This window comes from Lissotriton helveticus, chromosome 11 (genome assembly GCF_964261635.1).
Source record: "Lissotriton helveticus chromosome 11, aLisHel1.1, whole genome shotgun sequence".
Classification (NCBI taxonomy): Eukaryota; Metazoa; Chordata; class Amphibia; order Caudata; family Salamandridae; genus Lissotriton; species Lissotriton helveticus.
Genome location: NC_136072.1, coordinates 809,259,925 through 809,280,162, shown reverse-complemented (window position 1 = coordinate 809,280,162; position 20,238 = coordinate 809,259,925). Strand labels below are relative to the sequence as shown.

The 20,238-nt window shown below is 42.4% G+C and overlaps 1 protein-coding gene and 1 long non-coding RNA gene across 2 annotated transcripts in view; both read right to left on the bottom strand.

Moving 5' to 3' along the window:
- Window positions 1–20,238, bottom strand: part of C11H2orf68 (chromosome 11 C2orf68 homolog) — a 96,649-nt gene that overhangs the window by 57,088 nt on the left and 19,323 nt on the right. The window contains exon 2 of the mRNA XM_078666875.1: window positions 4,279–4,394. Within this exon, the coding sequence (XP_078523001.1) occupies window positions 4,279–4,394 (116 nt within the window). The remainder of the gene's footprint in view (window positions 1–4,278; window positions 4,395–20,238) is intronic.
- Window positions 16,007–16,895, bottom strand: LOC144792016 (uncharacterized). Its single transcript, XR_013602502.1, has 3 exons — window positions 16,828–16,895; window positions 16,164–16,250; window positions 16,007–16,053 (listed from the first exon to the last, which is right to left on the bottom strand). It is a non-coding gene; the product is annotated as an uncharacterized LOC144792016 (long non-coding RNA).

The following is a 20,238-nucleotide window of genomic DNA, read 5'->3' as shown; positions in this document are numbered from 1 at the left end:
AACCTAGGTAGGGAGCAAAAAGGACGAAGCCGCTACTGCACTACAAATCCCAGAACGCCCTGGGTCAAGGCAAAACGGAACTCACTTCCGGTACGGCATAAAAGGGCGTTCCTGATGTAGCCGGGTGCTTGTCAATCCTTCCCGGAGTGAGACATAGCCTGAGGTTTGCGCGGACGCTTTCTTTCCCGCTAAGGATGCCGAGAGGAGGTTTGCGCGGACGCTTTCTTTCCCGCTAAGGACGCCGTGAGGAGGTTTGCGCGGACGCTTTCTTTCCCGCTAAAGGACGCCGAGAGGAGGTTTGCGCGGACTCTTTCTTTCCCGCTAAGGACGCCGAGAGGAGGTTTGCGCGGACGCTTTCTTTCCCGCTAAGGACGCCGTGAGGAGGTTTGCGCGGACGCTTTCTTTCCCGCTAAAGGACGCCGAGAGGAGGTTTGCGCGGACGCTTTCTTTCCCGCTGAAGACGCTGAGACGCCGAAGACCGGGTGCCGCTTCCTCCATTCATACTTGACTAAGGTAGGACCTAAAGGTAGCACGGCCGTGCTAGTTAAGAAGCCTGGTCTCCCGATCTGATACTTTTATTCTTTGTCAAACTTTGTTAATCACGTCGCGCCCTGCCCACCAGGAGTGATAGTAACTACCTGGGGGTATTGGAACGCTCTCCTGTACTTTGTCACTGGGCTGTGACGGAACAGCTCCAAAACTACCGAGACCCTAGTAGCCCACGATTATACCCGTTATCGTCATTCAGATTTTCAGAGAGTGGGTTAAATGTAAGTGGTTGTCCTGATTCCATATTCCTCCCATTAGGGGTATCCTGAATGTACGTTCTAAACTGTTCCTTTTGTGTCTTGTAGACTCGTTGTGCATCAGAAGAACTCCAAGACCTTTAGACCAGACTAAGAGGGGTGTCTTCTCAACAACGTTCCGGTTCCCTATTCCCTTCCCTTTTCCCAGGAGTACTATCCATCCCTGGTGTGTATCTGCATAGGGAGGGTTAGTGCTATTGGCAACTGGGAGGACTATCGTCAAGCTGTGGTCCCCGCTGGCGAGATTCCTAAGGTTAGTGGCAGGTGTGTTCTTTGCTTGGGTTTCTTCACAGCTGCTAACCGTGACAGGGAGGGCCAAGTGGCAAGGATGGCCGGCGAGAAGATTTCGCCATGTCCCAAGAGAATGTGATCAGGGAATGATCAGACCAGGTAACAGGCAATGGATCTTCAACATGCAGTTCGAAATTAGAACATACCAAATCAATCAAGTGGCCCCTTGAGTGGGTTGACTTGGTGACCCACTGGGTTAGCTGAGTCAAGGCCAAAAGGTCCAGCAGAGCCGCGGGGTCAGGGGCCTCAGGGGTATCTAAATGGATGTTGAAATCACCCAGAAGTAGGAATTTGGGAAAACGCAAAACCCGTATGGCAATGGCATCCCCCAGAGTCTTTAGGAAAGCACCAAGCTGGCCAGGGGTGGCGATAGATCAACGTGCCCCCCAGCATGAAATGGGGCGATAGGGTGAAGGAAAAATCAAGAGCCTCGCCCTCCAACAAATCCGCAGAGGTTTCGCATGCAAAGGCCCAGGTTTCCCTGAACACCACAGCGGTACCCTCCCCCCTTCCCAGTCGAGTGATCCGCACGTAATAAATGGTACCCCCGGGGGACAGCGAGCTCAAACACCGGCTCACACGATTCCCTGAGCCATGTTTCAGTAATGAACAATACATCAAGCTTATTGTCCACAATTAGCTCAAAAATATTGGCAGCATGAGTGCCTCAAAAGGGCCTAAAACCTAGACAAGATATCACTATCTTTGAAGAACTTTCATCCCTACATTGCCACATGGTGGAACAGTTAACCAAGGTCGGTCGGTGGCGTCTCTAGAAGGGATTTTTAAGGTCCACACACAGTCATTTAAGTATTTTAAGCAGAAATAGGGCCTATGGAAGGGTATATATTCTTTCCTGCTGCATTTATTGCTCGGTGGTGGGGCACAAGGTGAGGGGGTGGGTGGCGGCAGGGCAATTACGTATAGGGCATCTACCTCAAATACACCTTCCTCAATCCATCCACGCCACTAAGATTGTTAACAAGAGAGGTCCTAGCATGAAGTTTTTTTTAATGATTTGTTATCCACGTATGAACTCTGCTAGATTTCTGAAAACTTCAATAAGGACAGCATGATCTGTAGATAAACCAGTTAGAGGCGTGGGAGCACCCGCCTGCACTTTGCCCCGGCCCGTGCTAGCCAGTGGAGAATTCTTAATCGAACCAGGTCGGACGGACGTTGTCCGCAGCGCTTCCCGCTATGGGCTGCAGTGAGTGCTTCGAGGCTCGTCAAACGTGGACCTCCCGAACCAAAAGACGCAGAGAGGGTCCTCTCAACCCACAGCCCCTTCTGATGCAGGCCACCAGACGGACATGGGTGCTTTCATGGCAACCACAATTACAGCGTCTGGTAACCGAGGATTCCATTATTTTCAGTTTGACAAACACCAACTTTCTTATTGTTTGTACGCGGAACACACCAGCGGGCGCAAACGTAAAGGTTACGTTTACTCACGGCCACATCAGGACCCAACGCGCCGGACAGCCAATGGTACCCAAGTGCACAAATCAGCACAAAACTAAACCAGCAAACAAAACAACATCAGCGGTAGCGGTTCTTTCATTTAGTTGCTTCGCTGCGAATGGATCCAAAAACAAACAAGCATTGGCCGCGCGGCAGTGAAAGTGGCGGGAGGGGGCATGGGCGATTTCCTTTCGGGAGCGTGCGACCATATGGCGCCGCGCGCTCCCGAAAGGAAATCGCCATGGTGTGCACGCGTTGCATTGCAAGCAATGCAATGCGTGCACTTCTTTGCTGAAAAAGCTCTGCCGATGGCATTAGGTCCCCTCCTATGCAAAGCATGCGCGTTGCATAGGACGAGACCTAAAAAGTGACTGGTAATGGACAGATATAAAAGCCAGAGGGTCTCAAAGGGGAAGATGTCAGTTTGCTGGTCACTACAGTTTTCCTTGTGTAAACAGAAAATGGAAATCAAACACACAAAAGGTGATGGGAGGAATGCTTGTGATAATTAGCTTGTGTAGCACTCCAACCCATCGTTATTTTGCCCATCACTCCACCTCAGTTTCAAACCAGCCATGTGCATATCAGTCTTGACCCCGCTCCAGTAAATGGAAACGGTCACCTGATTCCACATTGTGAAATTGACAATGTATTATCTATTTTAAAGAATTAAAAAAAAAGAATAGAATATTGAACACCCAAAAAAAAGAGGTGATTATCGGTTCATAGCAGTGCTTTCCAGTAAAACATTTAAGGGAGGACTGTCCTCGTCTAACCCAGAGGTAAAACTGTAGTCAAGCAATTAAGAGTATGAACGGAGGGTTTTCATATTTAAATGATCTCACTCACCGACGCAAACTCAGGTCACATTACCTCACATCATTAAGAACAGTAGGTCCCCTAGGGTTAGTGATGTGTTGCATTTGTACCAATCATCAAACACTGCGATAGTGACCATTTTTTTAACTGGGTATAAAACTGTAATAAACAAGGGAATAGTGGACACCTGGAGGCAGAGTTGTCTGTTTAAAACTTGCTTTTCCAACTAAGAAGTTTAATGTGGGGTTATCCTCGAGTGATACAGAGCCACAGACAAGTGGGGAGTACGAACTGAGGATATGTTTTATCTGCTTTACACCCTGTTGGGCTGAGGAGGGGAAATGTTGTAATGAATAAATACCAATATACTTAGTTAGGCTAACAGACTGGGGGTTAACAATATGCTTGATTGTAACGGAGGCTAGTAGACTTAGGGGTACCTCAGCCAGAGACTCTCACAAAGGTCTGGGGCGGAGAAACAGTAAATCCACAAAGTGACTGGGATGGAAGTGCTCCACAGAGTGCTCCACAGAAAACCGAGACGGGAAAGGAAGGCAAATTCATGAGAAGGCTCGAGATCAAACATTGAAAACTTTGAAGATATGACAGGTCAAGAGCCAGGAGAACTAAAATGAGATCTAGCACAGGTTACATCCTTTTAATATAGATGGTTCCATTCAGTTTAATCCAGGAAATGTGTATCTTTCATACGTGGTACCTAGTGTCCCAGGATCAATTGTTGAGCAGCCGAGGAACTGTGGTACCTAGTTAAGTGCAGGGGAAGGAGGCCAGAGTGGCACGGTGCCTGGGGGGGGGGGGGGGGGGGGATGGGTTGGGAGGCTCCGCCCCTGCACATGGTTTGATTCTTGCAGTATAAAGAAGTCCACAGAAACCTCACCTCCCTGGCGTGGATTGTAGACTGGCTGGTCCGGTTTCTTGGGTCGAGACGGCCCTGGAGTATGCCTGGGCTTCTGCTTTTCCTTTGCCTCTTTCACCTCCTTGTCATAGTCGTCCCTGTGAGAGGAAAACCAGTAGTGTGAAAACCGAGCCTGTCCTCTTACACTGCTATTCCATGTCCCCAACCTGGCATGGAACAGCTCAACTCACACCTTAAATAACGTATCAACTTTCATTAACAATTATGCTCTTACTGTCTTATTGAATCAAACCCTTTCTAGCACTTGAGGTAGCCAAACATTAGATGTAATTAAAATGATATATATGTGTACCTTGGCCCAGCAGTTTAGGGGTCAAAAAACGTTAGTACTTAGATCCAAGACTAAAAACAACTGACTTACATGTGGAATTTCAGGTTTCAAAGGATGCGGTAAATGTAAAGCATACAGCATTGCCCATTACACAAAACAATTTGAAGACATCGGGGACGTAAATATACATACATATTATATATATATATACACACACATACATACATATTATATATATATATACACACACACACATATATATATATATATATATATATATTTCCATTAGTCTCGAAGCCCAGCTTGGCATCCGCTTTCGCTGCTCGACGAGAATTTGAAAAAAGCCACAAACTCGGTGATTCTCGTTCCAGTGAGTTTATTGTGCATATAAGCGCCCACCAGTCGCCATGACGCGTTTCGCCTCAGCCGAGGCTTGATCACATGTCATGTAAAGAAGGAGGAAGTGACATAAATAGTGTGATAGTCACATGGGCAGTACTTCCACTTTTAAAATTTAAAGGGATATTCACCAATTCACAGTTAATGGAGAAAACAAAATACAGAGCATAGTGCTCTTATCATTTTTTGGTTCAAGAAATACAGCGTCCATATCGATACAGTACATCATCATAAATATCCATTTTGTATCATTTATCAAAGATATTATTCAGGGTAGGAAGGCATATATATAAAAATATATAAAAGGGAAAAAACCCAATAAGAATATTCAATACAAAAAACCAAAGAAAAGAAAATTCTGTTTCTTTAAAAACATGTATAAATTCATATCCTAATTTCATATATTTACACCCTATTTACAGATATCACATTGACTCTATTATGCCTCAAAAGACAGACTGAAACAGGCCCTTTGTTAATCTTTGTGTGAGTATGCATACCCTTGGCACATTAAGGTCAGTAAATATAAAATTAACCTTCATTCCATATGTTTTAAATGTCCAACCCTTTATAGTCAAAATTCATTGTCAGAACAATATCATCATTGGACCAGAACCAAAACTCAATTCTCCATTACATCATCTCAAATTCATATTCATACCCATTCTCTACTATGTGCTTCCTCGGGGGTCATTCAATTTATGATAAAGTGACAGTGCATTAAAATTATATCTATTATTAAAAAATAGATATACAAATATATAGAGGCTGCCTTATATACAAATTTACATATATTTTCTCATTTAGCTCTAACGACAGCAAGTGTCCTGCAAGTAAATTCTTAAAGAGAACCATAGATCATCCAAGGCACGTGTAAAGGTCCTCACTATGGTTCAATCCCCCAGGCTGTTTACTATTTAGTTCGAGGATGTAGCGTGTTTCTAAGAGACGAAGTTTCCCATCTCTATCACCACCCCTCTTTAATGGTAATACAGTATCAACCAAATAGTACTTTAAAAGATCTGCATTACTTTGATGATGTTTCTCAAAGTGTCTAGCCACGGGGTATGCCTGATCTTTCCCAATGATTGCTCGTAAGTGTTGAAGGATGCGCTTGTGGGCCGGGAGACGAGTGCTCCCCACATACTGTAGGCCACAAGGACAGACCAATACGTAAACGACATATTCGGTCTTGCATCCCAACTTGTGTCTAATGGCAACAGGGGTGTCACAAAAGGGACTAATAAAATGGGTCTTATTTATGCCATGCTTGCATGCTTTACAGCTCTGGCATTTCTTAAATCCAGTGATGCGTTCCCACCATTTTTTGGGAACGTCCATGGTACTGCTAACAATGGCATTGCCTAATGATGGAGATTTCCTAAAAGTGATATCAGGTTTGCTCTTTACCAGATCTCCTATTATGGGATCACCACGAACCAAATTCCAATTTCGTGAAAAGATCTTACGTATTTCATTATGTTGTTGACTATACGTAACAATGGCTCGACACTGTACTTTCTCCTTCAATATAGGCTGACTTTCAGCTAGCTCATCGTCACTCACTGGATGAATTCCTAAGAGTTGCTCTCGAGTGGATTTGTTGGTTTTGGATATCGCGACTTCCACCAACTTTTTGCTATACCCTCTTTCCAAAAAGCGTGATCTACACTGTTCTTGGGCTAATCTGCATTCAGACTCAGTACTGCAGATCCGTTTAATGCGCAGCATCTCTCCATATGGGATACTGCGTATTAAATGTTGAGGATGGCTACTTGAAGCATGCAACAATGTGTTACCGGCAGTAATTTTCCTATGCAGTCTCGTCTCCAATTTGTTGTTCATTCTGTCAATGTAGACTTCTACATCCAGAAACTGCACTGAAACATCACTAATTGACGATGTAAATTGTAAATTCACATCATTAGTATTAAGCTTGGCAACAAATTCTACAGCACTGTCCATTGAACCCCTCCAGACAAAAAATAAATCATCTATATATCTGAGGTATAATACAATGTTTTGTTCAACGATAGTCCTGTGCTGTCCCATAAGGGTCTGCTCCTCCCACAGCCCCATGTGAAGACACGCAAAGCTGGGGGAGAAGCAAGACCCCATGGCAACCCCCCTAAGCTGTTGATAGGCTTGGCCACCAAAGGAAAAGAAATTTTGCTGCAAACAAATTTGTAACATCCCCATGAGCATTCTGTTGTGTTCAATGTCATGCATAGGGCGTTTATCAAGGAAAAATTGAACTGCCTTTATGCCATCCATATGTCTTATAGAGGTATAGAGAGAGCATATATCCAGTGTCATTAATATGTCGTCTTCTTTCCACTCCAGTTTAGACAATTTGCACAAAAAGTCAGTAGTGTCTCTTATGTAAGAGTCTAGACCCTATATATATATATTTATTATTTTTTTTTCAAACAAAGCCCTGGCGCTCAGGCGGGCACACGACGCTGTCCTGCACCCAAACAGTGTTCTCTGCCTCGTCGCCGTTCGTTATCCGTCCTCCTTCATTTGTACATGCTCGGCGCGTTTCGAGGCAATCGCGCCTCTTCTTCATGAGCCAGACATCCAGGCACTGCATTAGCATCACCTATTTATTCATTGTTAATTGGAACTGCCATTAGTGGGCGTGACTTGGTTGTTTCCTGTCATATTGCATGCTGGTTTTTGCAGTCCATTAGGTGACCTACTAGTATTATACCTTAGTTGGTTCAGTGTCTTTCAGTTAATTAAAAGCTTGTCATTTACTTAGTAGGGCGGAGTTCATGGATTAGCGAGGTTCAATTCGCGAAAGGTCAACGTGCTCAAGGAGAAGGATTTGTTGTCCTCCTCAGCCTTTCATTTCTGAAATGGTGCTCAGCCTGTTTCCGCGGCGCGGGTCGCCGCGTTTTAATATTTTCAAACAAAGCCCTGGCGCTCAGGCGGGTACACGACGTTGTCCTGCACCCAAACAGTGTTCTCTGCCTCGTCGCCGCTCGTTATCCGTCCTCCTTCATTTGTACATGCTCGACGCGTTTCGAGGCAATCGCGCCTCTTCTTCATGAGCCAGACATCCAGGCACTGCATTAGCATCACCTATTTATTCATTGTTAATTGGGACCGCCATTAGTGGGCGTGACTTGGTTGTTTCCTGTCATATTGCATGCTGGTTTTTGCAGTCCATTAGGTGAGCTACTAGTATTATACCTTAGTAGGTTCAGTGTCTTTCAGTTAATTAAAAGCTTGTCATTTCCTTAGTAGGGTGGAGTTCATGGATTAGCGAGCTTCAATTCGCGAAAGGTCAACGTGCTCAAGGAGAAGGATTTGTTGTCCTCATCAGCCTTTCATTTCTGAAATGGTGCTCAGCCTGTTTCCGCGGCGCGGGTCGCCGCGTTTTAATATTTTCAAACAAAGCCCTGGCGCTCAGGCGGGCACACGATGCTGTCCTGCACCCAAACAGTGTTCTCTGCCTCGCCGCCGCTCGTTATCCGTCCTCCTTCATTTGTACATGCTCGACGCGTTTCGAGGCAATCGCGCCTCTTCTTCATGAGCCAGACATCCAGGCACTGCATTAGCATCACCTATTTATTCATTGTTAATTGGGACCGCCATTAGTGGGCGTGACTTGGTTGTTTCCTGTCATATTGCATGCTGGTTTTTGCAGTCCATTAGGTGAGCTACTAGTATTATACCTTAGTAGGTTCAGTGTCTTTCAGTTAATTAAAAGCTTGTCATTTCCTTAGTCTCTCTGTATTAAATCTTACCCCTACAAAATTATCAGATTCTGATTTGCGCATTCTGTCGATGGGCCTTTCATTCTGCCCACCGAGTGATTTCAACTATGCAAGGACACGTATAGACCTGTTTAAATTCGTACGCAAGTTGAAACTAAGGAAACATTTCTCTGGCAGCAAGTCACGTAAGGGGCATGAGAGACTTAACAGTACGACAGTTGGAATGGGATTATCAGTCAATGATGCACCTCTGTTACAAGATTTGGAGGTATTGAGGTTAGAACAAACAATCTCACAAAGCACACAAGACATTCCCATCACCAACTTATCCTGCCAATCCAAATTCAAACCACGGTCAACTTTCACACCTCTTATGACCTTTGACAACATTGACATTTTCCACGAGGCTGCTATTAAGGAGATTAAAGATCTACATGTCAAAACACTCAAAACCAACAAGTTTACAAACAGGCAGAACCAAATATACTCTGACCTCGTGAGGAAAATCCAGAAAGATGGCAACATGATTGTCCGCCAATCAGACAAGGGCGGGAATGTGGTGTTGTGGCCAAGGAGTTTATATCTGGAGGAAGCACTCCAGCAACTAAATGATGATAATTGCTACAAACACTGTGATGTGGGGGTGGTCAGGAAAGCTCAGCTTGAGTTTTATTCCATGCTGATGGGATGGCGTTCATCAGGTCTTATCAGCATGGATGAACTTAAATTCTTGAAAAACGACCACCCGGTCACCCCAGTCTTGTACCTGATCCCCAAAGTCCACAAAGACGCCATCAAGCCTCCGGGGAGACCCATTATATCAGCTCGCGGGGGTTTGTTAGAAAAGACTACAATTTATGTAGATTCTTTCCTTCAGGAACACGTCTGTGGGCTTCCATCCTACACTCAGGACTCGAGTGACTTCTTAAGAAAGATCAAAGAGGTGGAATGGAGTTCTGAATATTTGCTGGTAACATTAGATGTTACATCACTATATACCAGCATAGTTCATGTGGATGGAATACGGGCGGTTCTGATTGAACTGTCAGAACATAACAAAATGCTTGTTTCTATGATTAGTTTCTGTCTTCACAACAATTACTTTATGTTCCACAAACAACATTACCAACAAGTGAGGGGTGTCGCCATGGGGGCCTGCTTTTCTCCCAGTTATGCCTGTCTGCACATGGGCTACTGGGAGAGACAGGTCCTCTTTGGTGAACATCATGACGTCTGCATGAAGAATATCATACGATGGTATAGATACATCGATGATGTTTTTTTAATCTGGCAGGGAACAGAGACAGAAGCTATCCAGTTCATCGAGAAACTGAATTGTAACAATTACAATTTGGCTTTCACCTCGGAAGTAAGTCACAGCAAAGCCCACTTTCTTGATGTCACAATTGAAGTGAATGATGGTCAGTTGGAAACAACTATGTACAGGAAGCCTACTGCAGGCAATACTATACTGCATGCTAAGAGTCATCATCCTCCCCACCTGATTAGGAGCATTCCCTACGGGGAAATGCTCAGAATCAGGCGGGTTTGCAGTACAGAAAATCAATGCAAACTGGTTCAAGAGGCTAGTAAGCACAGGTTCCTGGCCAGGGGATATAGTGATAGCATTATTAATGCTGCTATAACCAAAGCAAATGCTATATCCAGAGGAACTGCCCTTATTCACAAGAAAACCCTAAAACCTACCATCGATGTCGATAAACAACCCACCAGATTAATTTGGACCTACAATAGGCAGCATGGGGCCCTAAGAAAAATTGTCAACAAACACTGGGATATTATAAGATTTGATCCGGTGATTGGAGAACATATGCCGAGAAAACCTGCTATCACTTACAGTAAGGCACATTCTTTACAGGATGCATTAGTAAAATCCAGTCCTGAGGTGATACTGCCGAAAAATTGGCTGTCAGGGAGTAAGGGCTTCAGGAAATGCTCCAGCTCCAAAGCTTGTTTGCATGGTGTGAGCAAAACTGAATACACCATTCCGTTCTCAGACACGCCCCGTAAAATCTTGAAGCAGCTAACTTGCAAAAGTGAGTACGTGGTATATGTGCTGGAGTGCCCATGTGGCCTGCGATATGTGGGGAGCACTAAACTGCAGGTCCACAAGAGGGTGCTCCAGCACATCAGAGCCATCAACACGAATGATGCCACGTACCCGGTTGCTAGGCACTTTAAGGAGAGTCACAACAACAACAGTGCACTCCTTAGGTACTTTGCAATTGATGCAGTAGGTCCACTGAGAAGAGGTGGAGATAGAGAGGGCATCCTCAGAGCGCTAGAGACTAAATACATCATTGAGTTGAACAGCAAATCCCCTTGGGGATTAAATTCGACTGAAGATCTGTACACGTGTCTTTAAAAACTAATGACACACAGAAGCAATGATGTTTGATCTAACACTCTATCTCTGTAAACATCTGAGTGTGCCTGATTGTTGGTCAAAATGTTTTCTCCCTTATAGATTTGATGCACTTGTGATACATAAATGCTCTGTAGGCAGCATTGAAGATTCTAGCTGGCCTATGTAAACATTTGGTTCTGGAAGGAAAGCTAACGAATAACATATTTGCATAGGTTGGGATCAGCCTATGTAATAACTGTGAAATCAATTTTAATACACACACACATATATATAATTTTTGACATATATGTTCACACATTCACTGTTTCATTATTTAAATTTGCACACGAGTAGTTGGACACTGCATATGTGATCTCTGTGGGGTACACTTGCCCTTATATTTTTGAACAGTTGATTAATTAATTTTTTCACTTGTCTTATTGTATTTATACAGTAATCAATGTGTTAATTGATTCATGTGAAATTAATCATAGCAACTGTACCAACAGTGTTTTCTGTTCTTGGGGTTTTTATTGCAATGTGGATTATCCAGTTAAATGCATTTTTGCGATTCCAAGTAACAGTTCATTATATCTTAAAATCATTTCAGGATATGGACATTTATGTTTCACAATGAAAACGCACAAGTCACTTTGGCAAATTATTGTTATTCATTTGGGATTATCCTGTGATTTACAATGGTGTTTCAGTCTGTCTTCGATAGCATTCTTGAAGACTAAGCGGTGTCCAATGAAATGTTGTGGATTTACAGTACTAGCACTTTAAATTCTGATCGCGCTCTCTGTGTGTCATGTGACCAAGGCCTTTCGGAGGCTGAAACGTTATGCTTGACAAAGGTGCCGATTAAAGAATCTTCTCACCTGAACTTCTGGGTCTCGTGTTCCTTGCTGCAGCGGCATCAGGATTTTGGGAAAGCGCCCTCCAGTTTTGAGCGAGTTTGTAATTATATATATATATATATATATATATATATATATATATATATATATATATATATTTCTATTATTGCATAAAAGCACAAACCCACTCAGGGCAAAAGAAACCACCTGCGTGCCGAAAATAGAAAGAAGCATTGGAAATGCAATAGGTCTCGCATTAGGAAAGTTTGAGCTATTGGTCTTATAAATGACATTTATTTTATTTATGTGTTGTTTTTTAAATTAATAGCTTTGTCATTTACAATGCCAATAGTTATAACTTTTGCAAATGTGACACCTATAGCATTTGTAATGCAACATGCAAGAGTGACAGAAAAGGAAGAGTGACGGCGAGAGAGACGGACGATAGAAACAGAGAGGGGAGAAAGTGAAGGAAACGAGAGGAGAGGGAAGACGGAAGAAGGCAGACAGTGAGGGAAGCAGGGAGCGAGATACAATGATACAATGATGGGAGATTGAATGAGAATAAAATACAGACGGTGCTCAATTTGTTAAAAAAAAAAAAAAAAGGAGACACGGCCTGGAGGGAGAGAGAGGGAGGACGAGAGGGAAGGAGGGAGAGGAGAGGGAGTGGAGTGAGAGAGGGAGAGAGAGAGAGAGGCAGGCACTGAAACGGAAGAGAAGAGCAAAAGAAACGTGCTGGAAGCCGTGAATCAAGTTAAAACAAGCAATGTCCTGAGCAAATGGTGGGGGCCTGAAGCAGTGGAGTGGGAGAGGTGAGGGGGGAGTCACGGGAGATTAAGGGACAGAAGGCAAGCAGATTTGCAGACCTGATGAGCGAGTGCGAGGGATGAGTGAGGATGGGGGCACGGCCGGCCGGCCGTGAAAAAGCCTTTGATGCAGCAGGGGACAATTAGGGGAGGAGAATGGCTGGGCTGAGGCAGAGCGCAAAGCCTTTGATGCAGCAGGGGGCGTAGCGGGAAGAGCTGCTGGCGGCACCAAGCTGACGATTTAATGCTGTGCACGCACATTTTAACTCATTGCGCTTGCGCATTGAGCTAAAAGCGCACATGCACTGCATCAAATCGCCAGTCTAGGTAAACTCTGTTTAAGCCCCTATAGTCTCGCTCCGCTCAATGCGCATTGACAGGCGAGACCATATAAAAGAGGGCTGATTCCACTAAGTGAAGAGCAAGCCTCTGATGAGATGCGCCATGCATCGAAACGCGTCAGGCACAATAGGTAATTGAGGGACAATGTGGGGAGAATCAAATGCAGACCGGATGGTGGATTTCGAGTCGTGTGACCTCCCGAATGCTCCAGGGCACTTTGTGTGTGTGTGTGTGTATATATATATCTATATATATTGACTTGAGGTATAACAGGGGAGAGGTGTGGCGCCGCGGCCAGGGCGACTGAAGCTGGAATCTGGGGATCACGGTTCGATCCCCGGCTCCGGCGGCAGATTAGCCCAGCACCATGTGACTCTGGGCAATAGCTCGCTTAATCTTCCCGACGGCCCCCAGCGCCTAGAGACCCTTACGGGTGATTGTGCGCTTCACAAATGTGGACTTTACTATTGAAAATGAGGTCAACAATAGTAATTGTGTGCATATGAATTGAGAGGGCATATGAAAACATAAGTGTTTTTTCCAAAAATGTTTACAAAATATGAAAGATTATTTTTCGAGGATATTTATGAAATTTGGTTAACAATTGCCCATCTAGGGCTGTATTATGTGACCGAAATTGTTTGAACAATGACAATAACCTCGATTGCTTATGAGTATTAGCTGGGGAATATTCATACTGCACATTGATTTTATTAATTCCTTTATTATTATTTAGCCGTTGCAAGATGGCGCTTAGGGTTTGGACTATTAGTCCGTTTTTCTGTGGTTGTAAATGCCTTTATCAACTTCCGCCTCACCGACGTCAGGTGACACTGACGAAGGCAGAAGCTGAAACGCGTTTGTCCATTGTGCAATAAATCTAAGCGGATTTAATCCACTGAGAGTGCTGGTATGGTCAATTTATTTTGGCACTGGAGCGGGATATATATATATATATATATATATATATATATATATATATATATATATATATATATATATATATATATATATAGTTCACGTAGTTTCCACAGAAGTCACGGCACCACAGCAGCAGGTAAGTTCAAATTTCTTTATTTTTCCACAAACACCATGTGCATTAGCAACAGGACGGCCTACGCGTTTCGACTACACTTAATCTTCAACTATATATATATTACTTTTTATTTGATCCCCAAAATCCAGAAGGACTAAAAAAATCCCCCGGGGAGACCCATTATTTCAGCGATCAACAGTTCTCTGGAGAATGTTTCCAGGTACATTGATTTCTTTTTACAAGATTGGGTTAGAGGGTTGGATTCTTATGTCCAGGACACCTCCGATTTAATTCGTAAGATTAACTGTATTCATTGGTGACCTGACATGCTTTTAATGACTTTGGATGTATGAGCATTGTACACTTCTATTGGACATTTGGATGGGTTGAAGGCCATAGAACATTTCCTTGACAAGCGTCCTATGTATTGTGCAATCCACAATAAGATGTTACTGTCGATGATAAAATTGTGCCTTGAGCAGAATTATTTATATTTAATAATCAAATTTACCAGCAGACTAGGGGTGTCGCGATGGGGGCCTGCTTCTCCCCTAGTTATGCATGTTTACACATGGGATTGTGGGAGGAGCAGGTCCTATCGCGACAACTTAGAGGCACTATGGAGCAGAACATCGGTCTGTACCTCCGCTATATAGATGATTTATTTTTTGTATGGCGGGGCAGAGAGACAGCAGCGAATGAGTTTGTCAATGAACTGAATGCCAACAGGCTGAATCTTAAATTCACATCTCATATTCATGCTACATCCATCTGTTTCCTAGACATGCAAGTGTATGTGGATAATGACATCATATGTAAAGAAAGTATAGGGGGACCCCTTAGGAACAAATTGGGACCAGGGGAAATGACAGAGAAAAGTATTGCAATGTCCCTACGTTAGAAAATAATCAAAAGACGGGGTACCTGCTACGTAGGCCACCCACTAGGCAAATTCCTTTACTGGACACAACCACTAGAGTTCAGTTATCAATGGGTAAGTTCTCATAACACCAGGTTTTTGTTTCAATCATGGACATGGACATATTAGCATATCACTGTATAAGGCATTTCATGTGACAAGAAGCAAAATGAATCAAAAATTTGGTATGTATAAAATAGACATACGTTTATTACACATTTATCTCAAATTTTTTAAAAAAGCAGATATATTGTACACAGCAAATACAACAAATACATAAAAATATACACAAAAAATTGTTAAAAATGTTCAAAGGAACACAGGTCGACGCGGCGTTTCGGTTTAAAAAACCTTCATCAGGACAGTTTCTAAAAAGAAACACAATATTACTACAATATTATAACAAGTGTACATCAATAGAAAACAATAAAGCAGCTGTCACATAATCTATCACATCATTTCATTTCAGCGATTTGTCCTAATGTCCTCTCATGAACAGTTACGAGAGATGTCAACTTGCGGAACGTTATCGAGAACAGTCGTGTTTTATGCTAATGGTTGTGCCATTGAATTTGCTTGAGGAGAATACCACAAAATGTGGTGATATTACTTGGAATCTCCAGAATAAGAGATCTATTTCAATAATTACTGGGCGGGTATGTCAATAAACCGGCCACTCGTATCAAGATGTCTTACCTTCAAATTTTGTGACTGAATTCACAATTTGTTCAGTCACCAGCTTATGTGATGACAAAGCCTAGATGTGTCCTGGTTTGGGTCCACATGTGAAGATAGTAACGTCCCATATATTCGGGATAGGATAAAACGTTTCGCTATGGGGGTACAGATAAAGACCAGAGATCAATTAAGTATCCGCTATTGTTTATACACAAAAGGTAAATAAAGAATCAATGGGTGCCATAAATACCTCAATTGTGAGTGTTGATTACTTATCACTGTATCGGAGGGGCCACCAGAGGGTTCGTACACTATTACATCTGTATACACTGCAATATAGGAGAAACAGGGTCTTTTACTATTTTAATCGAAGATTACCCCTCTTTTTGCGGCTGTTTCGTGGATACTTGGTCTGTCGCCTATTGGAAATATAACTTACCAATAGCAATTCTTGCGTAATCGCTATAGCCGTTTAATACATGTGCTTCATGGGCTGTTTTTATACTGCTTGCGATGTCAATTCCATCTGTAAATTAATAGATTTTTTAAAAAAATTGTTTAGAATTTTTTAAGCTAATTGCCATCTGTTTTGCCAAAATAGTGTTATTAGCTGCCTATTCTATTTTTATTCTTCCCTTTACGCAGCCAGCGGTCGTCACAGTGCGATATTAATGTCATTGGAAGCGGGCGCTCAAGATTGCCCTCCATGTTTTAGGTTTGTGCCAGCATTATCGGGGTTCTAAATTACCCAGTGTCGTTATCATGGCTGTTTAACTCCCCCCTGTTTAAAAATTTCCACATTATTCTATACTTGGGGCTTGTTATATTATCACAAGTATTTTAATACTCGTTGCAAAAACCCGTATGGTAGTGGGACTGGAGCACGGTGTTATGCCAGCACCGCATTGCTAGTATAATCGTAACCACATCGCTCTTGCAGTACGGTGCCGTCCAGTATATTTTATAACTAACACGGAGTGCGTACTACAGGGACTTGATCTAGCCGTTAGAAAATGCATTGATTTACTGCTGGCGCGGTAACTATCTAAGCGTAATTGCATCATTTTGAGCACCTAGCTGTTCACCCCTTCAGTGTTTCTTACCTGCATAAATCTATTTGGAGGGCAATCTTGAGCGCCCGCTTCCAATGACATTAATATCGCACTGTGACGACCGCTGGCTGCGTAAAGGGAAGAATAAAAATAGAATAGGCAGCTAATAACACTATTTTGGCAAAACAGATGGCAATTAGCTTAAAAAATTCTAAACAATTTTTTTAAAAAATCTATTAATTTACAGATGGAATTGACATCGCAAGCAGTATAAAAACAGCCCATGAAGCACATGTATTAAACGGCTATAGCGATTACGCAAGAATTGCTATTGGTAAGTTATATTTCCAATAGGCGACAGACCAAGTATCCACGAAACAGCCGCAAAAAGAGGGGTAATCTTCGATTAAAATAGTAAAAGACCCTGTTTCTCCTATATTGCAGTGTATACAGATGTAATAGTGTACGAACCCTCTGGTGGCCCCTCCGATACAGTGATAAGTAATCAACACTCACAATTGAGGTATTTATGGCACCCATTGATTCTTTATTTACCTTTTGTGTATAAACAATAGCGGATACTTAATTGATCTCTGGTCTTTATCTGTACCCCCATAGCGAAACGTTTTATCCTATCCCGAATATATGGGACGTTACTATCTTCACATGTGGACCCAAACCAGGACACATCTAGGCTTTGTCATCACATAAGCTGGTGACTGAACAAATTGTGAATTCAGTCACAAAATTTGAAGGTAAGACATCTTGATACGAGTGGCCGGTTTATTGACATACCCGCCCAGTAATTATTGAAATAGATCTCTTATTCTGGAGATTCCAAGTAATATCACCACATTTTGTGGTATTCTCCTCAAGCAAATTCAATGGCACAACCATTAGCATAAAACACGACTGTTCTCGATAACGTTCCGCAAGTTGACATCTCTCGTAACTGTTCATGAGAGGACATTAGGACAAATCGCTGAAATGAAATGATGTGATAGATTATGTGACAGCTGCTTTATTGTTTTCTATTGATGTACACTTGTTATAATATTGTAGTAATATTGTGTTTCTTTTTAGAAACTGTCCTGATGAAGGTTTTTTAAACCGAAACGCCGCGTCGACCTGTGTTCCTTTGAACATTTTTAACAATTTTTTGTGTATATTTTTATGTATTTGTTGTATTTGCTGTGTACAATATATCTGCTTTTTTAAAAAATTTGAGATAAATGTGTAATAAACTTATGTCTATTTTATACATACCAAATTTTTGATTCATTTTGCTTCTTGTCACATGAAATGCCTTATACAGTGATATGCTAATATGTCCATGTCCATGATTGAAACAAAAACCTGGTGTTATGAGAACTTACCCATTGATAACTGAACTCTAGTGGTTGTGTCCAGTAAAGGAATTTGCCTAGTGGGTGGCCTACGTAGCAGGTACCCCGTCTTTTGATTATTTTCTAACGTAGGGACATTGCAATACTTTTCTCTGATAATGACATCATAGCCACTAAGCTTTATAGGAAACCAACAGCTGGAAACACTGTCCTACATGCGACTAGTCACCACCCACCCCACCTGATCCGTAGCATCCCTTATGGGGAGATGCTGCGGATACGACGGATTTAGAGTTCAGAGATTGAATGTGCGGCCGCACAAGAAGCCAGTAAACTGAGATTCTTGGCAAGGGGATATTCTGGAGATATCGTTGAGTCGGCTATCATCAAAACTCAACTGATATCCCGAGACATGGCCCTAATATCCAAGCCTAAGGGCGTACCGCTTGCCACACAAGATGAAAAGATTTAATTGCGCATGATTTTGTGATTCAGCAGGCAGCACTCTGACATCAGAAAGATTTTTTATCGTAATTGGAATCTCATTAAGGGGGATCCAGTTATAGGTCAGAGGGTGCTGGAGCAACCATTGCTTACTTTCAGAAGATGTCCATCTATGGCCAAGGCATTAGTCAAAAACACCCTAGAACCCCAGATGTCCAATACATGAATGGCCCTTAGCAAAGGTTTTAAAAAATGCACCCAGTGTAAAGCCTGCCGATACGGATGTAACAAAAACAGTTACACTAGCCCGTTTAAGCAAAAACCGCTTGAAATCACTAAAAGACTTACGTGTAAAACGGATTTCGCAGTTTATGTGCTGGAGTGTTCGTGTGGGCTGAGGTACGTGGGAAGTACCAGACTTCCGGCCCCCAAACAAATACTCCAGCACATAAGGGCTATACTAGGCAAAGATCAATCCTATCCGGTGGCTAGGCACTTTGAGGAAGTGCACGAGGCAAATCCATCTCACATCCAGTATTTTGTCATCGATACTGTGTGGCCTCTTAACAGGGGCGGTGACAGGGAAGCAAGGCTTCGTCTTCTCGAAACCAGGTATATACTGGAATTAGATAGCAAACACCCGAATGGGTTAAATGCGAGTGAGGATTTGTATACGTGCCTGTAAAAGGGCTCTTTGCTTTTTAGGCATTTCCATATAGTTTGGGTTCCTTTTCATTGCAAGGTCTACTAAGAGGTTATCGTTATATTTACTGTATCAACCAATTTATGAATTGCGGAGCATTATAGATGAGATTTACAATATGTCTCGCGTCCAACTTAAGGTTATTTTAATGGTGTGGGGGGGTTTGTCAGTATCACTTTGATTATACTTTGTGTAGCACTTTCACATGCACTTTACAAATGTATTTGAATATTATGACTCCCAGTGACCAGTAAGATTACAATGTGACTTGTGGTCAGAGCCTTACATCTGATAAACTGATGTACAGCCCACTTGGGCAATATCATCCAATTGTACAAACTTGTTATTAAGCTTCCTATTTTTAGTAGCGATGTTTTGAAAAGAATATGTGTATTCAAACGGGCTGTAGCATGAATTTAAAGTTTGCACTTTGGTTAATTGCTGTTACATGTATTATTTTCAAAAACCTAAAAATGAGATTTTTTTAATTGAAATATGTTATATATTATGAATGATTTTACCATATTTATTTATTATATATGAGCCCTAATAGTTTCTGCAATAATTTGCAGATCTATACAGCTACTTGGAAGTATGTTTTCTATGTTGTTCATTGCATGGCTCTGCCTTACCCTTGCACTTTAAATACTGGTCACCACCTTACGCAACTTGCCATGTGATCAAGCTTCGGTGGAAGCGAAACGCGTTATGGCGGCTGGCTGAGAAATAAATCACTCTGATTGAAGCACAGAATTTGGGTCTGCTTTTCGGCATTCTTATAAAGGCAGGAGCCTTGTCTTGGTGGCGAATATATATATATATATATATATATATATATATATTTCAAGTCAAGTCAAGTCAAAAGTCAAGTCAAAAGTGCTTTATTCGAGTTGTTACTCATAAAAGCATAATATACACCAGAATTTTAAAAACAAATTAAATTTACAATCCAGCACATTGACGCAACAC